This window comes from Barbus barbus, assembly GCF_936440315.1.
Source record: "Barbus barbus genome assembly, chromosome: 15".
In the NCBI taxonomy this organism is placed as follows: domain Eukaryota; kingdom Metazoa; phylum Chordata; class Actinopteri; order Cypriniformes; family Cyprinidae; genus Barbus; species Barbus barbus.
Genome location: NC_136743.1, coordinates 17,632,279 through 17,651,191, shown reverse-complemented (window position 1 = coordinate 17,651,191; position 18,913 = coordinate 17,632,279). Strand labels below are relative to the sequence as shown.

Below are 18,913 nucleotides of genomic sequence, written 5' to 3'. Positions count from 1 at the left end.
TATCACCACCTACTGTGTTGGAGTGTGGACCAGAACACACACACACACACACACACACACACACACACACACAAAAGAAAAAAACAGAAAATTAAGCCTGAATCTAAATTCTTTAAATAACAGCTCAGTTTCCCCAGTTCCCCACAACAATAAACAGAGCCAACAACAAATTAAAGGAATATGTCACGCCTAAAACTCCAGTCTTGAGAAGTGAAAAGCTTGTGTTTGTAGTAAACAAATCCATTGAGAAGTTTTCTACTTCAAACCATTGCTTTCAGCTAAAATATAAATCCTCTTGGGTTTATATTTATTTATAATTCCCTACTCAGGCCCGGTTCCAGCATTACGTTATAGGGTCATGTGCAATGCATTTTGGATTGCATAGATTGTTTTGGTTATAGGCCTATGCTGGCTTGCTTATTGGATGATTGTGAGGGATGAAGGAACACGCACTCACACAAAAACAAATTTGGTACACAGTTTATTAAATATAGGATATGCTAACTAGGCTTACAGGCAAGCAGGTGAACCCAGAATATGAACGCGACTCGCTCGCTGGGTATGGCTTAGCCTTCCCCTGGCCATGGGGACTGCCTGCACAAACAAATTAAATTATGTCTGTTGCTAACAAAGTGAAAATGAGTAGACAGTGTCGATTGTGGCATTAAGATCTGCTCATGTTGCACAGTATTTAAGTTTAGGCGTTTTTATAGTGTTGCGCATTTTAACCAATCACACACAATTCTGTTGAGTTTAGGAATGCATTAATCAGAGGCGTCGCTGATAATGACTCTAGCAAATTCTCTCATCATATACAACAAAGTGCAGATGTACATTCAAAGTAAGAGATTAATTTCACAGTGTACAGTGATTATAACGACAGTAAGCCTAAACTCGTGATAGATCAAAGTTAGAAAGTGTCACTTTCTATATAGCCTACCTATAATTTTATTCGCTGTTTAAATAACCGTGGAAATATAATTATCGATTTCTAATGTTTTTATTAAACTGTAATCACCTTAAATACAAATTCAGTCCCATTAAACATATTTTATTAGCCTACATGACACCTATGTCTGGTTCTCGCCTAAAAAGACAGGTTTATGATGTTTAATAATTTTTTTTAGTCATACCCTGGAGTTGGTTCACCCTCCGCCTATGGACTCCCTCCATTTAAAAGGTTTTTTCTTTTCTTTTTTTCTGGCCTCATATTCTGGGCTCATCAATGCTTGCCTGTATAGCTATATTTGTAATAGCCTAATCTGTTTAGCTGATTTGGTCTTTTTATATTAGGTTACTCGTCGGTTTTCTATAGAAAATAGTCAACGCGCCGTTCATATTCTGTTTGCGTTCATCTGCTTCTCTTTAAATAGTAGCCTATGCTTTATTAATATTTTCCGACTTCCAAGCGATTCGGCTGATGTAGATGTGATTGTAATGAAGGCAATTGTATACTTCATTGTAAAAAAAAATCTTTAAAAGTTTAAGGCAACCACCTTCAGCAGATTTGGAGTAATCTTAAATTTATACAACAAAAAGTTGAGAAAACTAAAAAATCTCCGAAAAAATAAGTTGAGAAAACTCAAAATCTGCTGAAGCTGGTTGCCTTAAATTTTTAAGTTTGCTCAACTTTTTTTTTTTTTTACAGTGTACTTGCATGCTACGGTTAGCTTTTTTATTATTAGCCTATTTATAATACGATTTTTTGGTTATGAGTTCAAATGTCATTATGTGCATAATTTTCAAGTTTTCCTTTGAGCAAAGTGACTGATCCTTGTTTATAGGCCTACTGTATGTGTATTGTAGAAAAATGTGATGTAGAGTATCTCTACAGTAAATGTATGTAATAAAAAGACACATTTGTATGTATAATACTTTATTTATTATTAAAAGTTACACTTATCAAGAAGTGTTAAAGTAAATGAAAACTAGAAGTTCTCTGTAGAAGGAAACAACATTCACAGTATACAAGTTGTTACAATTACAAATTAGTAGTTAAGCAAGAAAATGATCAAAGATTCAGCTCTGACAATATAGTCTCCATAAAAGTTCAATGTAGATTGTAAAGAAAGTTTTGGCACTTGCAAAAGATCAAGCTAACAAGTAAAGTCATGAAAAGTCGAAATTGTGGTGGTATTTCATTTAGAATGATGCATTCTCCGCTTGAAGTATCTTAACACTTTTACCACTTCAAAACTGAACAATCACAATAAGTCTACAGTATGAACACAAAGTACATGCAAAGGGCAAGTGAGAAAATGATTTTTGGACTGCTGCACTGGAACAGTTGTAAAATTACAAAAATAGCTTATCATCCTGATATGTACTAGAGTTTGCATTTAAATTGGCTGAATATGCTAAATTGGAGCAATGCTAAAGCAAACACATCTTCACTGTATGTAATTGTAAATTCACTAACATTTACATTTAAACACTTAATCAAAGGAGTTTCCACACTATCCCAATGCATAGTCAACTTAGTTTCATGTTGTTGCAGATAGGGTTAGATGTTGCAGAGTATGTAGCTCTTAATAGGCTCAGGTTAATGCTTTAATCAGGTACAGTTTATCTCCATATTCACTGGTAAATATGGGAGCCTTTTTGTAATGTTCCACCAAATCCTCCATGGAGCTGAACTTGCGCTGACCAATGCAGTAGAGTCCATCTTTTAGCTGCACCTTGAAATGCTTGTTCTTGTACACCGCCTTCAGAGAGATGGAGAAGTCGTTTGGCTAGAAAGTAAAAAATGAAACATTGTGTTCACAACAAAGCACAATTGAAAATGTTTGAGACTTTCTGCACAGTCTAGTTATACTTTGAAAATTATACTTAAAGGAATAGTTCACCCAAAAATTAAAATTTACTGAAAATGATTCACCCTCAGGCCATGTAAGTTAATGTAAATCAGATGTGAGTTTGGTTCTTCATTGGGACAGATTTGGAGACATTTAGCATTACATCACTTGCTCAATGGATCCTCTGTGAATGGGTGCCATTAGAATGAGAATCCAAACAGCATTTTGTGAAGTGAAAAGCTCCATGTTTGTACGAAACAAATCCATCATTAATGTGTTTTAACTTTAAACTGTTACTTCTGGACAAAATATGAGTCCATACCCTGTTGTCCTCTCACACCAAAATCAAAACTTGTTTGTTTTGAACAGCACTGTTTTCTCTTGAAAATGGTGCTTGATCTGTGCATATTTCTCTCCTGATTCAGACGGCACCCATTCACTGCAGACAATCTATTGGTGAAAATATGATCTACTTAATTTATACATTTTGAAGGTGTTTCCTTAGCTTCAATTAAACTGAGTACCGTAGACTCGCTATCTCTGATGAGGAAGTCACCATCCACTCCCCTCTGGTTCAATACCATCTCAGCTTGATGTCGTGTCAATTTGCCATAGTACCATGGTTTTCCTCCAAACATTCCGTCCATAGATGGCTTAATGTCATAGTTTGTAGTAGGTGGTCCTGAAATCCCCAGTTCTCTATGTGTTTTCTGTACAACTGTAACATAGTTCTTGGGCACTAAACCCACTTGTCCATTTTCCTTTTGACACTTCCACCATTCAGGATCGTTCTCAGGTTTCTCCAACACATCCATAAGTTCATCCTTGTTGAAATTCAGCTCCTCGGCATTGCCGGAGCTGAAATGATAAAGTGCCTGTACAGTCTGCAGAACCTGAGAGCCACTGATATTGTGCCCCACAGAGGCCAGACTATCTTTAAGAGAACTCATGGAGTCGGCCCTCATTGTCCCGTCCACATCCTCTGTGACATAATTGGAGGGAAACCATCCAGAATGGCCATCATAGGTTCCTCGCCACCAACCGTCGCTGCACTTCTCCATGACGATGACCCTTGTGCCCTTCACCAAAGACAGTTCATCCTCCCGCTCTGCGGTGTAGTTAAACTTCACTAGCGCAGGCAGATTAAGGTCATAAAGTCGCTCATCGCAGTCGTATTTCTCTGTGCTGGAGGGCAAGTCTCGCATACAGCCTTTCTGCTTCACCTTCCCGATCCCTGCAGAAAGTGTTATGCAATATGAGCATTTGGACAATGATGTTTCTTATAGGCAAACGTGCTTTTAAGAAACATAAAATACTAATACTCACAAGCTAGCCTAGTCTTACTTTACCATTGCAAATGTTAAATTGTCAGGGTTTCACTTTATTCTAACACAATGAATCCCCCAACAAGACAAATCCTGATATATTTTCCCTTGAAAATGAACCTGAAGCTCCTAAAAGTAACAAAAATCGTTTAAAAGTTTGAGGTAAGCAATTTTAATCCTTCTAAAAGAAGCTCAACAAGGCTCCATCTATTTAATCAAAAATAGAGTAATTTTGTGAAATATCATTACAGTTTAATATAACAGTTTTCTATAATATTATTCCTGTAATGGCTAAGCTGATTTTTCAGCAGTCTTCAGTGTCATATGATCCTTCAGAAATCAATCTATGCTGATTTGCTCAAGAAACATTAATATTATTGTCAATGTTGAAAACAGAAGGAATAAACACATAAAAGATCATTTACATATAACAATTTATATGTAAAGTGTATAAGAAGAAAAAAGAAAAATCATCCAAACATATTTTTAAAATATTCTATAGAATCATTACTTTTCTCTGTCCCACTTTTGGTAAACTGGTTCAATAACAGTGTTCCGGTTACACAATCACAGACCACCTGACAACCAAAGCCCTAATAGTGTATGTGCTACAGACTTCAAATCTGCAAATCATTTAGACCAACTATCATCCTATGTCTTCATGACTTGCCAATAAACACTAACAACTTGACATGCCATCCATGTTTGACAGATTTACCCTCTTGCGTAAATTGTTTTACATGACTACTAAATCAAGTCCGGAAAAACGCACCCTGAAATTCCAATTTAGTGATTGGGTAATGAATCAATTTTTGAGTTTAAAACACTCATTTCTGGGCCTCAATCCACTGGACGAGTCTGTTTCTGCACAAACGATAACACACACACCCATTTCTGTCAACATCTCATTCTTTTTTAGGAATATTGTGGATCAACTATTATGTACCTATCAAACCTCAATATAAATGTCTCTGCATACATATGTACTCTAAAAATATGTACACTCAAGGTCAAAAGTTTGGAATCACCGTCAAAGTTTTTAAAAGAAACATGCATGTTCAATCTTATGCTTTCTGCAGCTATTTCCACCGGTGTTATAGGCTTTTAGGGCATTTCTCACTGGCCTCGCGATCGAACGGTTCCCACAACAGGACAACTTCTTATTTGCTTATTTAAGTTTCAGATTAAATTTTATTTGTGAAACTCTGCCTAAAGGCCAGCAGCTTCCCAGAGTCTTCTCCTCACTGTTGCTGATGAAACTGATATTTGACATGTAGTTTTCAATAAAGCAGCCAGCTGAGCACCGGGGGCTGCTTCTCAAGACTCTGATGTACTCCTCGTTTTGTTGTTGTGCAGCAGGGCCCTCCACTTCTCTCTGTACTGGTTAGATCCAGTTTGCTCCGTACTTTCAAGAGAGCAGTTCATGAGAAAAGTCTTCAGAAGAACAATAGGCTGATGAGTTTCTTCAGAAACATGTTTCTTTTTTGCCTATGTTGAAACTAAAATTGGTCTTCAGAAATGTGTGTACCCAATACTCAAGTAACTAAATAAAGTTTTACACACTGTATCGTAGCACAATCATTTTCGACTGTGCTAATAACAAGAAAGGTGCCAGACAAGAATAATAAAATATTACATTTTATATATTTTAAACTTAATATTTAATTTATGTATGTGTTCTATTTTATAATTTTGGTCGCACTTTATTTGAAGGTCCAATTCTCACTATTAACAAACAAACCATTAACTATGACTTAATAAACTCCTAATGTTATGCTTATTAATAGTTGGTAAGGTAGATTTTAAGTTTAGGTATTGGATAGGATTAGAATGTAAAATATTGTCATGAAGAATGTGTGCTTTATAAGTACTAATAAACAGTCAATAGTAATATGCATGCTAATAAGCAACTATTAATAGTGAGAATTGGTCCCTATACTAAAGTGTTACCATAATTTTTACAATTAAAATATAATCAGAATCAGAAGGAGCTTTATTGACAGGTATGTTTGCACAAACAAGGAATTTGTTTTAGTGACAGTAGCTCCACAGTGCGACAGAATGACAGCAACAGGACAGGACACAGGTAATAAAAAATAAAAATAAATAATGTACAAATATACAAAAATGGACAATGTGCCAAATAGCACAAACACAATATACAAAATAGACAATTCGGTATATACAGGTATGTTAGGTGCAAATTTGAAATGTAATAAGTATGTGTGTAAAATAAACATAAAAAGTATGATAGTGTTGTGTGTTTCATGTTTATTGTTAAGAGTTCAAATGTTCATGAAATGGATTGCCTGAGGGAAGAAACTGTTCCTATGTCTGGCTGTTCTGGTGCTCAGAGCTCTGTAGCGTCGACCAGACGGTAACAGTTCAAAGAGGGAGTGTGCTGGATGTGAGGGGTCCAGAGTGATTTTACCAGCCCTTTTGCTCACTCTGGATGAGTACAGTTCTTGGAGAGTGGGGAGGGTTGTACCAATGATTCGCTCAGCAGTCCGGACTACCCTCCGTAGTCTTCTGAGGTCAGATTTGGTAGCTGAGCTGAACCAGACAGTTAATGAAGTGCAGAGGATGGATTCAATGATGGCAGAGTAGAACTGTTTCAGCAAGTCCTGTGGCAGGTTGAACTTCCTCAGCTGACAAAGGAAGTACAACCTCTGCTGGGCCTTTTTCACAATAGAGTTAATGTGAATGTCCCAATTCAGGTCCTGAGAAATTGTGGTGCCCAGGAACCTGAATGACTCCACTGCAGTCACAGTGCTGTTCATGATGGTGAGTGGGGGGAGTCCAGGGGGGTTTCTCCTGAAGTCCACAATCATCTCCACTGTTTTGAGTGTGTTGAGCTCCAGGTTGTTAAGACTGCACCAGACTGCCAGCTCCTTAACCTCCTGTCTGTAAGCAGACTCGTCACCGTCCTGAATGAGGCCGATGACTGTGGTGTCATCTGCAAACTTAAAGAGCTTGACAGAGGGGCCTTTAGATGTGCAGTCGCTCATGTAGAGGGAGAAGAGCAGTGGGGAGAGAACTCATCCCTGAGGAGCTCCAGTGCTGATAGTACAGGTGCTGGATGTGTATTTTCCCAGCCTCACTAGCTGCTGCCTGTCTGTCAGGAAGCTGTTGATCCACTGACAGACGGAGGTGGGCACGGAAAGCTGAGTTAATTTGGGCAGGAGGAGGTCTGGAATGATAGTGCTAACGGCCGAGCAGAAGTCCACAAACAGGATCCTCACATAAGTGCCTGGTCTGTCCAGGTGTTGCAGTATGTAATGCAGTCCCATGTTGACTGCATCATCCACAGACCTGTTTGCTCTGTAGGCAAACTGCAGGGGGTCTAGTGATATCCTTCAGATAAGCCAAAACCAGTTTTTCAAATGGCTTCATGACTACAGATGTTAGAGCCACAGGTCTGTAGTCGTTAAGTCCTGTTATCTTGGGTTTCTTTGGGACGGGGATGATGGTGGAGCATTTAAAGAATGAGGGGACTTCGCACAGCTGCAGTGATCTGTTGAAGATCTGTGTGAAGGTGGGGGCCAGCTGGTCAGCACAGGATTTCAGACAGGCTGGTGTCACACCGTCTGGGCCTGGTGCCTTCCTTCTCTTGTTCTTTTTGAAGACCTGGCGCACGCCATCTTCACTTATCTGCAGTTCAGGTGTGGGGGAGAGGGTGGTTGCAGGAGGTGTGAATGGTGTTTTTTCAAACCTACAATAGAACTCAGATCGTCTGCCAGTTGTTGATTCTCCACAGTGCTGGGGGATGGTGTATTGTAATTTGTGATGTCTTTCAGACCTTTCCACACTGAAGCCGTGTCACTGGAAGAGAATTGGATCCTTAACTTATCGGAATAATTGTGAATAAATGTTGTGTAACAGTGATCCAGTATATTACTGTCTCTGGTGGGACATGTAACATGCCGTCTGTATTTTGGCAGTTCACGGGAGAGATTTGCTTTATTAAAGTCCCCTAGAATGATTAAAACAGAGTCCGGGTGTTGTTGTTCTGTGTCTGTGATCTGATCAGCGAGTTTCTGTAAAGCTGAGCTCACGTGCGCTTGCGGTGGAATGTAGACACTCACGAGAATGAACGAGCAGAACTCCTGCGGCGAGTAGAAATGTTTACAGTTGATGAAAAGCGTTTCTAGATCTGAACAGCACATCTTCTTTAACACGGTTACATCTGTACACCACCTTTCATTGATGTAGAAGCATGTCCCGCCGCCCGATTTCCCCGTTGATTCTGCGTCGCGATCTGCACTGATCAGCTGGAAATTATGCAGATGTAAGGCACTGTCTGGAATGGTGTCGTTCAGCCAGTTGAAACCGGGTAAACAGAAGGAGTTTGTATGTTTTTTGGGTAGAGAGCAGAGATTCGCCAGATGGATGCTAGGCAACAGCATTCGAAATCCATGCTGTCTGAGCTTCACGAGCGCGCCGGCTCGCTTGTCCCGTCTGCGCGTCCCAAAGCGTCTAAACAGCGCCGCAGCTCCGCAGACTACTATGTTCAGCAAAACATCTGAATAATCGAAAACCGGTTGGAGATTTTGGTGTGTTCTGCAGAATGTTCAGCAGTTCTTCCCTGGTGAAACTGATCGTGTTCGACAAACAAAAAACAGGAAAAACTAACAAAAACACTAAAACAACTGGAGAGCCAAGCACAATGGCTGCCATGAGCGGCGCCATCTTGTTTCAGCGAACAAGATATATAAATGTATACATTTTTTATTATATTGAACATGTTTAAAATTTTAACCTGAACTTTAAAATGTATGTAAAAATGTATAAAATATAATACTGTTATTTCAAAGAGTTAAAAATAATTAGAAAAAAAAAAACTGGCCAGTTAAATCAATGGCATTTTGGTTAACATGCATGAGTCATGACTATTATTTTCTAAATATTAATTTTAATATTGACATATCTTTTTGAATAGTCTTAGCATATGCTGCTTGTATATGTAAATTGGGCATCCCTTTTTTTTACTTTTTATTTAAAATTCTCATAGTGATTCCAAACTCTGATATATAGTTGATGTATGTAAATAACACAATACTTTACTGGTATATCACATCTATACAATTTTTCATCAACTTATTCATCATTGCCTTCAAACAGAGATCCATACATAAGTACTTAGAGTTGTTTGTACTGTCTATAAAGCACAGCTAACTTGTAAGAATGTCCAAGAAATTGTAAAAAAGGAACCGCCCTCTCCAAATGAAAAGGAAATCTAATTTTTGCCCATCCATGAACATCAACAGGAAGAAAAAGCAGAAGAGTGATAGAGAAGCTTCCTGTAAAATAAACAGCAGCACAAAAAAGTGGGACAGTGTGTTGAAATGTAAAAGAGCCTCCTCATCCAGTTAACTCATTCATATGTGTGGAATTACAGAGCTCATCTGCTCCATAAAAATGAAACTTTCCAAACCCATCCGCACCAGCCAATGTATTCCGAGCGACCATGGAAACATAAAAGTCACAAGCATAAAACTGGAGGGAAACAAGTTGTCAGTGATAAATTACTATCATGGTCATCCGTGACGCAACCAATTCGAGAGGTAAAACCATCATGAGGATGTGTGGAAAAGCCAATGAAGTTGAAAATTTTATTTCAATGGAAAATCCAGGCAATGGTAACGAAAGCAGGATCCATACAGATCTTAACTGTCTTCATGACGTGACTCAAGGACGGAGCTTGAGGCACTGTGTCCTGTCTGCTTTTGTTTCATTTCCTCTGACAGCCAGAATAACGGCAGCTCAGCTTTCCAGTCAATTTCCCAGTTTTCCACATGCGGAAAAACATTCAAACGCAGAGATAAGGCACAATTCATCCTAAAGTAAAAACCTTGGCAGCACAAAGTTCCATATGAAAAGAGGCCGGGAACAGCACTGGGATGGTCATAAAGTCTTGGAGTGGACTTGAACAGAGATGCAATGAATATAAGGGTTGTAACCGAGTTTGCATACGCCTGACAAAGTTTGCATGTGGCGTTTTTCCAATTTTGCCATTTTTTCAAAGAAACATAACTCAACATTTTGAATCGACCTAATTTAGCTGTCATCTGCCCTCAATATTGAATGAGATCTCTCACTCAGCCCCGGTTTTGAAAAAGCTGAGTGTGATTATCAATGTAATGTGACCCGTGGCAAGCTGCATTCTCATATCCGCGACAGGAATCGAGCGAACGCAGCCAAATCACCCCGCCTTTCTTTCTGTTCGAGCTGAGCTCACTCCACCAATGACATCATAAGACAAATAGCTTCTTCACAAACAGATGTAGCGTCCAAGAACTGTCAGCAAAGGTAGCGCCGTTAATTCTCAGAGCGACGCAACACAAGCATCCACACGAATACAAACCCTCATAAACTTCAGCATGTGTTTCTATTCACTTTTGACCTCACAGCTGCTCTGTCCTTTTCTTTTCTAATTTCAACCAACGATGTATTTTGTTTTGTGGCTGATTTTCCGCAACAGATTTTCCAATGCAAAATTACACAAATAAAACTTGAGACATTTTCCCTTTGTGCTGGAATCGGTCACGCCTCCGTTTGGTATACAATAGCCTCTCTGAACTTCCATGGCATACTAATGCACAGAGAGAAAAAGAAAGGCAGACATGGAGAGCTGGCAAGAGGCCATCAGAGCAGCCTGCAATTTTTCCCCTCTTCTCTTGAATTTTCAAGTTTGTCTATTCAAAAGTGAGCAAACAAAACAAGCGGGGGGGGGGGGGGGGGGCAACGCAAATAAGGAGTCTCATTTGTTGAAGTGTTCTGTCCCGTTGCTACTGTTCTTTTGTCCTCCAAGATCCGCTGCTTCACTCTGCCAAGTCACGAAACCCCACTGTCTTGTCCACTGTAATACGGGGAATAAAACACTTTGAAATGCTGAAAGTGTTACAAAGGGGAAAAAGAATGTAATGAGAGAGAAAGAAACCCCAAGTCAAAGGCCTCAATTATTCATTGCCTCACATCCTTCTGTTTTCCTGTGCTAGAAATCTGCGTTGAATTAGAGAGCTTCCGGCCGCCTTCACAGAGCAGCTCAAGTTGACAGTAGAGGAGGTTGAAGGGGGCCTGTATGGGTTTCTGCTTTGATTTTTGTTTATTAAGAGTGTCCAAGCTAGCCCAAAGGACCTGGTGCTATTTCCTCCCTCTCTTATGGCCAATTTTACAGAAAAAAGGAAGTATTTGAAGTACCTGAGTGTTGCCTAAGTGCCCTGTAAAATGTATGTCACTGGGCTCATGGTTGTGCATATGAGATTATATGAGTGACTCATCCAGGTTTACGACATAAGTCACCAAAAACATATCATTATGCACTTAAACTACTCAATAACGTTTTCAGGGTTTTTTTTTCATATAAAATTATTCTGAATAATACCAAACTGAAAAAGACAGGAATTTTTCAGTTACTGTGCACATTCAGTCTTTGAAACCCTTATTTTCCCACTTTCAGCTGATCATAGATGGCAAAATAACCACAACAGCCAAAGGGCTGACAACACAAGCATAACTTACATATCACATCCACTATGAAGAAGCTCACAGATACAGTTCTTTCTTCAGAGATTTAAGTTAGTGTGTCAAAGTATATCCATACAGGGTAAAGGCAACAACTGTAGTAAGCAAAAGTGTTATTTTAGTCCTTCAATGGAAAAGATGATGAATATGTACTCACGAAAGAAGTGTTTGAAAAGGTTGGCCATATCCATTCCCAGCTCTGCGAGCAGCCCCCCTCTCTCACACACTACCGCTCTCTCTTTCTCTCTCTGTAACAGAGCAGCAGCTATTCCATGAGAACTTCCTGAAAGTCCAGAGATATTGACAGAGCGACTCTCCACCCCACACACATGACTGTCCTCAGCCAATGGCAGTCAAGGGGTCCTTTCTATAGACTCTGTAGTGGCTGGCTGGGCCTCAAACACCTACAGGGTCTTCTGTGGAAACTCAAGGCAACTATGTATATCACTATTAGAAGTTAACAGACAGAGCGCATGCCCTGGTGAGCCATATGCGATCATTTTATTCTAGTTTCTCTTCTTTGCATTTCACCTCTAGTCTAGCTTTCTATTAAACCTATAATATTTGTAATAGTTAATAATAGTTAATAATAATAGTTTTTTTTTTTTTTTTAATCATGAACTTGTTGTCACTGGCAGTTCAGATGCAGGAGCAGTTATAGTTATAGGACTTATATTTCATAATGATAAATGTTAAAGGGAAATGTGTGGTTCTAAGCTGGTGGCCCCAAAATAGGTCACAATGTAAGTTTGAGTTGAAACACTAAAATGATTATCTGGGGTGAAATGAAAACTAAAATTGAGCTAAAACTAAAACTGAAAAAAAATAAATAAATAAATAAATAATATATATATATATATATATATATATAAATAATAATAATAACAATAGTAGTAGTAGTAGTAGTAGTAATATAAATGGCAAAAGCACTTTAAAAATTAAACTAAAAAAACTAAGAATTAAAAAAAAAAACAATTCAAAATATTAATTAAAACTGCAGAAATAATACTAAAATAACACAACTTTTCTGAAACCCACAACAAGGACAAAGTGAGTGATACAAACAGTGAAAGTCCTAATCAGCATACTTGTAATGGTGCTCAATTATTCAGATTTGAGAACTGTAAATGACTCTTGAATAAACACTTTTTACGATACACATTTTTTCAAAACAGCCTTACAGAAAATAAAAAAATCCACCTTACATCTTCATAGTGATTAAGCCATATTGAACAGATTAGGAAGAAGCCTTGAGAGGAACTGCAATTCTCAGCGACACCCTGGGGCTGACAACAGAGGACATTTTAACGACATTTAGCTCCCTGTTTACAAAGTTTTAAATTTTCCTATTCCACTTATGTCATGTTAAGAATTTGGCATAATGAACCTATGCAGCTCATGATAATATTGGTAGCACTTTATTTTACAGTCCTGTTCCTCATATATGTGCTTATTATAGTAATTACAATAACCTTGTAATAACTAAGTACTAACCCTGAACCTAACCCTACCCCATGTAGTTGCCTTGTATTACCAGTACTTTTTGGGTAAGTACACTGTAAGTACATACTGTAAAATAAAGTGCAATCATAATATTACGATGAACAGTTCTGATGTTGTCTGGGTCATGAAGTAAAACTAGATGAGTACCACTGATCTATAAATTAGAGAGTGAATCTATAGGCTGTACTGCAGTTTTATTGACCAAATGTGGCTTTTCATGGGTCTTTTAATAGTTGGTCCCCTAGTGGATCAATATTGTGTGTAATGTGAGTAAACTACACTGAACATGAGCAAGTTCTCACAGCTTTCCCAGCTGTCATCTGTTTACAAACCTGCAGAGCTATTGTGAAAGAGAGGCTGTCAAATGCACCTCTGGAGCACCTGGTCCAGTGGACAGAGCTGTAATTTAAGGGAATGAGGTCACAGTTAAAGGGAGCCGAATTGCTTCCTGAGAGGTGTGAGAAGGTTCAATGACTGAGAAAAGGGACAGGCATGGCATCCATGTATAAGAGATGCTTAAAGAGAGAAAGAGGCAAGATAACTCTTATTAAAAACTCTAAACCCGCATGGAAACCCATTTTCACCACAAAAGAAAAAAGTCCATGCTTTTGTAAATCCTAATTATAACATAAAAAGTGGTAATGATATATAAAAAGTCAAAATTATTACATAAAAAGTTAATATGAAAAGCTAAAAAGTAATGTCTTTTTTTATCATTTTGTTTTAATATTTACTTTTTATCTCATAATGTACCTCATAAACGAACATCAGTTCCACTTTATTTTCTGTCAGTAATTTTAATTGATCTAATATATTGTGACCCTGTCCGTGAAATACCGGCTATTGTCTCAAAATCTACTTATGAGATAACAAGCATCAAAGTTTAATTTCAACCATTCATTTCACTATGATTTCAGTCTTTGACATGGTCTTACTCACTCAGTAATAAAGATATCAGTTTTGCATTTTCACAGAATGCTCTTTACCTTATGAAGGATGATTTTATATAGAAAACAGTAAATCACCAAAATATGACTTTAGCTGCATTTTGGGTCACAATTTAAGGCTACTTCACACTACAGCATTTTAAGCCCGATTTAAGCCCGATTTGACTTTTTATCTTATAATTATGACTTAGTATGTCATAATTTTGACTTTTATTTCATAATAATTATAATTTTGTATCTCATAATTTAGATTTTTTTTTAGAAACTTTTATCTCAGAATTATGATTTATTATGTCACAATGTTTGACTTTTTAACTCAAAATGGAGTTAAAAAAAACTTTAAAAAAAATGTAATTATGATTTAGTATCTCATAATTTAGAATGTTAATCTCAAAATTATGACTTTATCTGATACAATTTGTCATAAAATTTGTTTTTATCTATAATTGATTTAGTTTCTTATAATTTTGACTTTTATCTAATAATTATGATTAGTGTAATGAGACATCGTGAACAATTACAGCACCTGAAAATGAGCCTCACTTTCACTTTATTTTCCTGTAGCAGCTTGAAAGGAAGGATAACAGAGCACACATAAAAGCACAAACACTTCAGCGTTTGTGACCCATCCAAAACCTACAAATGCATGGCAGCTGTTTACTACAGGAAATGCCTGCAGCTGCCCTGCACTGTAAACAAGGGCCAACGTGCTGGGCTTATGTGGATTTCATGCACATTAATAATGAAATAACAAATAAACTGCCAAGCATTCCAAGAAATTTGTTTCAATATATATATATTAGCACTTTATTTATATATATATTAGCACTTTATAGCCAAGTCGCAAAATACATTACCTTTATCTTTCCATGAACCTGGCCCTATAAATAATGATCCTATTTTAAACCATAAACTTAACTATAAATCTAGCCCTAATTGTAAACTAGTCTTACATAACCAGACTTTTGATGATTAGCATAAAGTCTGGTCCAGTCTGTAGCTTATTCTAGCCAATAACTGATCTGCCAGACCAATATGATACTGCTGATATAGCGATAAACAATAGACCAGTGTGAAAAAAACACTTTGCCGTGTCAATCTGTGATCAGCTGTACAGAAAGAATTGATGAAATGAGAAGGAATTTGTATACAAATGATAAATTAACATAATTTATGAATTATGTGTATGAAGTCAGTTCTGCTATACAGTCTGACATATATATCTTCAGGCTCCACTTCAATAAAAACAAATGTTCTCACTTAACTGCTATGTGGGCCATTGCATCATTTCAACTTCTGTCACTGATGAGGCAGAGTAATCTTAAGAGTGTAAAATTTCTAAATTACAAACTATCAGAAAAAAACAAAAAAAAAACAGGAACATCCAATCGATGTGGTAGGCCAAGTATAAACCAAACCATGTGTGCTCTGACTCAAACAGTAAGGAAACTCTTTCCTCACAACACTGAACTTCTGCTTTGAGAAGCAGTGTTAGACACGTCTCACACAGTGGGGATGGGGAGAGAGTGGGCGACATCCACAGAGACATGGGTTTATGGGACAAAACAGACCAAAATGAGAAACGTGAGAACTTGGGAATATCCAAAGCTATAAAGGCAAAGCTGCTTGCATGAGATATATGACATGTGACACTTCACAGCAAAACCCTCTCACTTCAGGGTTACACATCCTGTTTCAGTTCTCCCTTCAGTTCTCTGTGGATCATAAAGGTGCATTATCTGATTCTTTTCAGGAGAACCACAAATCATCTGGCATGCCTGGAAAGACCTTAATAAAAAATAAAATAATAATAATAATAAATAAATAAATAAATAATAATAATAATAATTTGGTCTTCCAAAGCTACTTTTTTAATTTAATTATTTTCTTTTCTTTTTTTTTCTTTTTTTTTATTATTTTTGTTGAACAGTGTGAGATAGTACATGCAGTGCTAATGATAATACTTTTGCTGAGTTCAAACACATCAGAGGACCCTTTAAGAATTTAGCTGTTTGTCTGATGATCACATTTTCAATCGATGTGTATTTTTTTGAATCAGGCAACTCAGTGAACAAACTTTTAAGAATTAAAGGTCCATCTGTGAGTGATATTGTGAGAAGAAGTCCACCGAGGAAAAGAAAGAGACCACATCTGCAACTTATGAGGCCTCTGAGCAATCACTTCTCTACAGTCAGAGAGCTAAACTCCAGCAAACACTCAGATTTCAGTGAGCCAGCAGGCTGCCATTCTTTGAAGCAGCGGTAACAACACTGATTGTCATAGGTCCTTGATCCAGACTTTATTTATTTCTCAAGGGAGGCAATAAATGCTTGCACATGATGTTGTACGATGAATTCAGGCCTGTGCTGATGATATCAGAAAACCCACAAATCTAAGCCTACAAATTTCTATGCATGTGTTTGAGTGTGTTTGTTATGATATGGTTTCATGCTGAGATGATGTCATACAGTTCAGATATAAAATAAAATGTATAAAAACTTTTTTATATACTTTGAACTGCCACTAGTGTATTGGCTTATTGGTAATTTTAAACATAAAAAGTATATGGGAATATATATATGCTATATGTATATACAGGTCCTTTTAAAAAAATTAGCATATTGTGATAAAGTTCATTATTTTCTGTAATGTACTGATAAACATTCATATATTTTAGATTCATTACAACACAACTGAAGTAGTTCAAGCCTTTTATTGTTTTAATATTGATGATTTTGGCATACAGCTCATGAAAACCCAAAATTCCTATCTCAAAAAATTAGCATATTTCATCCGACCAATAAAAGAAAAGTGTTTTTAATACAAAAAAAGTCAACTTTCAAATAATTATGTTCAGGTATGCACTCAATACTTGGTCGAGAATCCTTTTGCAGAAATGACTGCTTCAATGCGGCATGGCATGGAGGCAATCAGCCTGTGGCACTGCTGAGGTGTTATGGAGGCCCAGGATGCTTCGATAGCGGCCTTAAGCTCATCCAGAGTGTTGGGTCTTGCGTCTCTCAACTTTCTCTTCACAATATCCCACAGATTCTCTATGGGGTTCAGGTCAGGAGAGTTGGCAGGCCAATTGAGCACAGTAATACCATGGTCAGTAAACCATTTACCAGTGGTTTTGGCACTGTGAGCAGGTGCCAGGTCGTGCTGAAAAATGAAATCTTCATCTCCATAAAGCTTTTCAGCAGATGGAAGCATGAAGTGCTCCAAAATCTCCTGATAGCTAGCTGCATTGACCCTGCCCTTGATAAAACACAGTGGACCAACACCAGCATCACTGACTGTGGGTACTTGACACTGGACTTCAGGCATTTTGGCATTTCCCTCTCCCCAGTCTTCCTCCAGACTCTGGCACCTTGATTTCCGAATGACATGCAAAATTAGCTTTCATCCGAAAAAAGTACTTTGGACCACTGAGCAACAGTCCAGTGCTGCTTCTCTGTAGCCCAGGTCAGGCGCTTCTGCCGCTGTTTCTGGTTCAAAAGTGGCTTGACCTGGGGAATGCGGCACCTGTAGCCCATTTCCTGCACACGCCTGTACACGGTGGCTCTGGATGTTTCTACTCCAGACTCAGTCCACTGCTTCCGCAGGTCCCCCAAGGTCTGGAATCGGTCCTTCTCCACAATCTTCCTCAGGGTCCGGTCACCTCTTCTCGTTGTGCTGCGTTTTCTGCCACACTTTTTCCTTCCCACAGACTTCCCACTGAGGTGCCTTGATACAGCACTCTGGGAACAGCCTATTCGTTCAGAAATTTCTTTCTGTGTCTTACCCTCTTGCTTGAGGGTGTCAATGATGGCCTTCTGGACAGCAGTCAGGTCGGCAGTCTTACCCATGATTGCGGTTTTGAGTAATGAACCAGGCTGGGAGTTTTTAAAAGCCTCAGGAATCTTTTGCAGGTGTTTAGAGTTAATTAGTTGATTCAGATGATTAGGTTAATAGCTCGTTTAGAGAACCTTTTCATGATATGCTAATTTTTTGAGATAGGAATTTTGGGTTTTCATGAGCTGTATGCCAAAATCATCAATATTAAAACAATAAAAGGCTTGAACTACTTCAGTTGTGTTGTAATGAATCTAAAATATATGAAAGTCTAATGTTTATCAGTACATTACAGAAAATAATGAACTTTATCACAATATGCAAATTTTTTGAGAAGGACCTGTATATACACACACACACTCTAAAAAATGCTGGGTTAAATACAACTTAAATAACTAAATATTGGACAGAACACATGCTGGCTTGTTTTCAACCAACAGTCGGGTTAAATGTTTAATGGGTTAAATGTTTAACCCAACCTTCTGGGCAGTAACCCAATCACTGGGTTAGTCCATATTTTACCCAGAGTTGGGTTGCATTATCCCAGCATTTTTTAGAGTGTGTGTATATACAATCATTGTATGCATTTTATCATTTTAAATTTAATTTTAATTTATCATAGTTAAATTAACATTATTAAAATATAAACTCACCTGCTTCATTTGTTTTAATGTAATTTTTTGGTTCATTTCTACCACCTTGTGGACATTGTGCAATATTCCTATAAAACTTTCAGCTTAGCAAGGTGTTCTCATAACAAAATGCACAGTGAAATAAATACATGCTTTTATTAAAGAGAAAACAAATCTTTCAGTTTGAAACAGTACACTATTTGCTGTTTTTCTTTAAAGACACAACAGGGACATTTTTAGATTTGAGTGAAGTTACTTCATTCCTGTTTCTGAAAAAAAAAATGTTGCAAGTGACATTATTATTATATGAACAATCCCATGTTTGCAAGGATCCCATGTTTTTTTATTCCCAT

At 37.6% G+C, this 18,913-nt stretch overlaps 1 protein-coding gene across 1 annotated transcript; it reads right to left on the bottom strand.

Annotated features, from left to right (window-relative positions):
- Positions 1-1,644: 1,644 nt before the first annotated feature.
- Positions 1,645-11,910, bottom strand: LOC306880726 (SH2/SH3 adapter protein Nck1-like). The gene is made up of 3 exons (XM_079434457.1): positions 11,802-11,910; positions 3,320-4,029; positions 1,645-2,732 (listed from the first exon to the last, which is right to left on the bottom strand). The coding sequence occupies exons 1-3, from the start codon at positions 11,833-11,835 to the stop codon at positions 2,538-2,540; spliced, it is 939 nt and encodes a 312-aa protein (XP_079290583.1). The 5' UTR covers positions 11,836-11,910; the 3' UTR covers positions 1,645-2,537.
- Between the last annotated feature and the right edge of the window lie 7,003 nt (positions 11,911-18,913).

Coding starts and splice junctions, on each gene's coding strand:
- LOC306880726 (XM_079434457.1), bottom strand. CDS start 11,835: ATGGATATGGCCAACCTTTTCAAACACTTCTTTC. Junction 4,030..11,801: donor CCTTTTCAAACACTTCTTTC/GTGAGTACATAT, acceptor CACTTTCTGCAG/GGATCGGGAAGGTGAAGCAG. Junction 2,733..3,319: donor TCAGAGATAGCGAGTCTACG/GTACTCAGTTTA, acceptor TTTACTTTCTAG/CCAAACGACTTCTCCATCTC.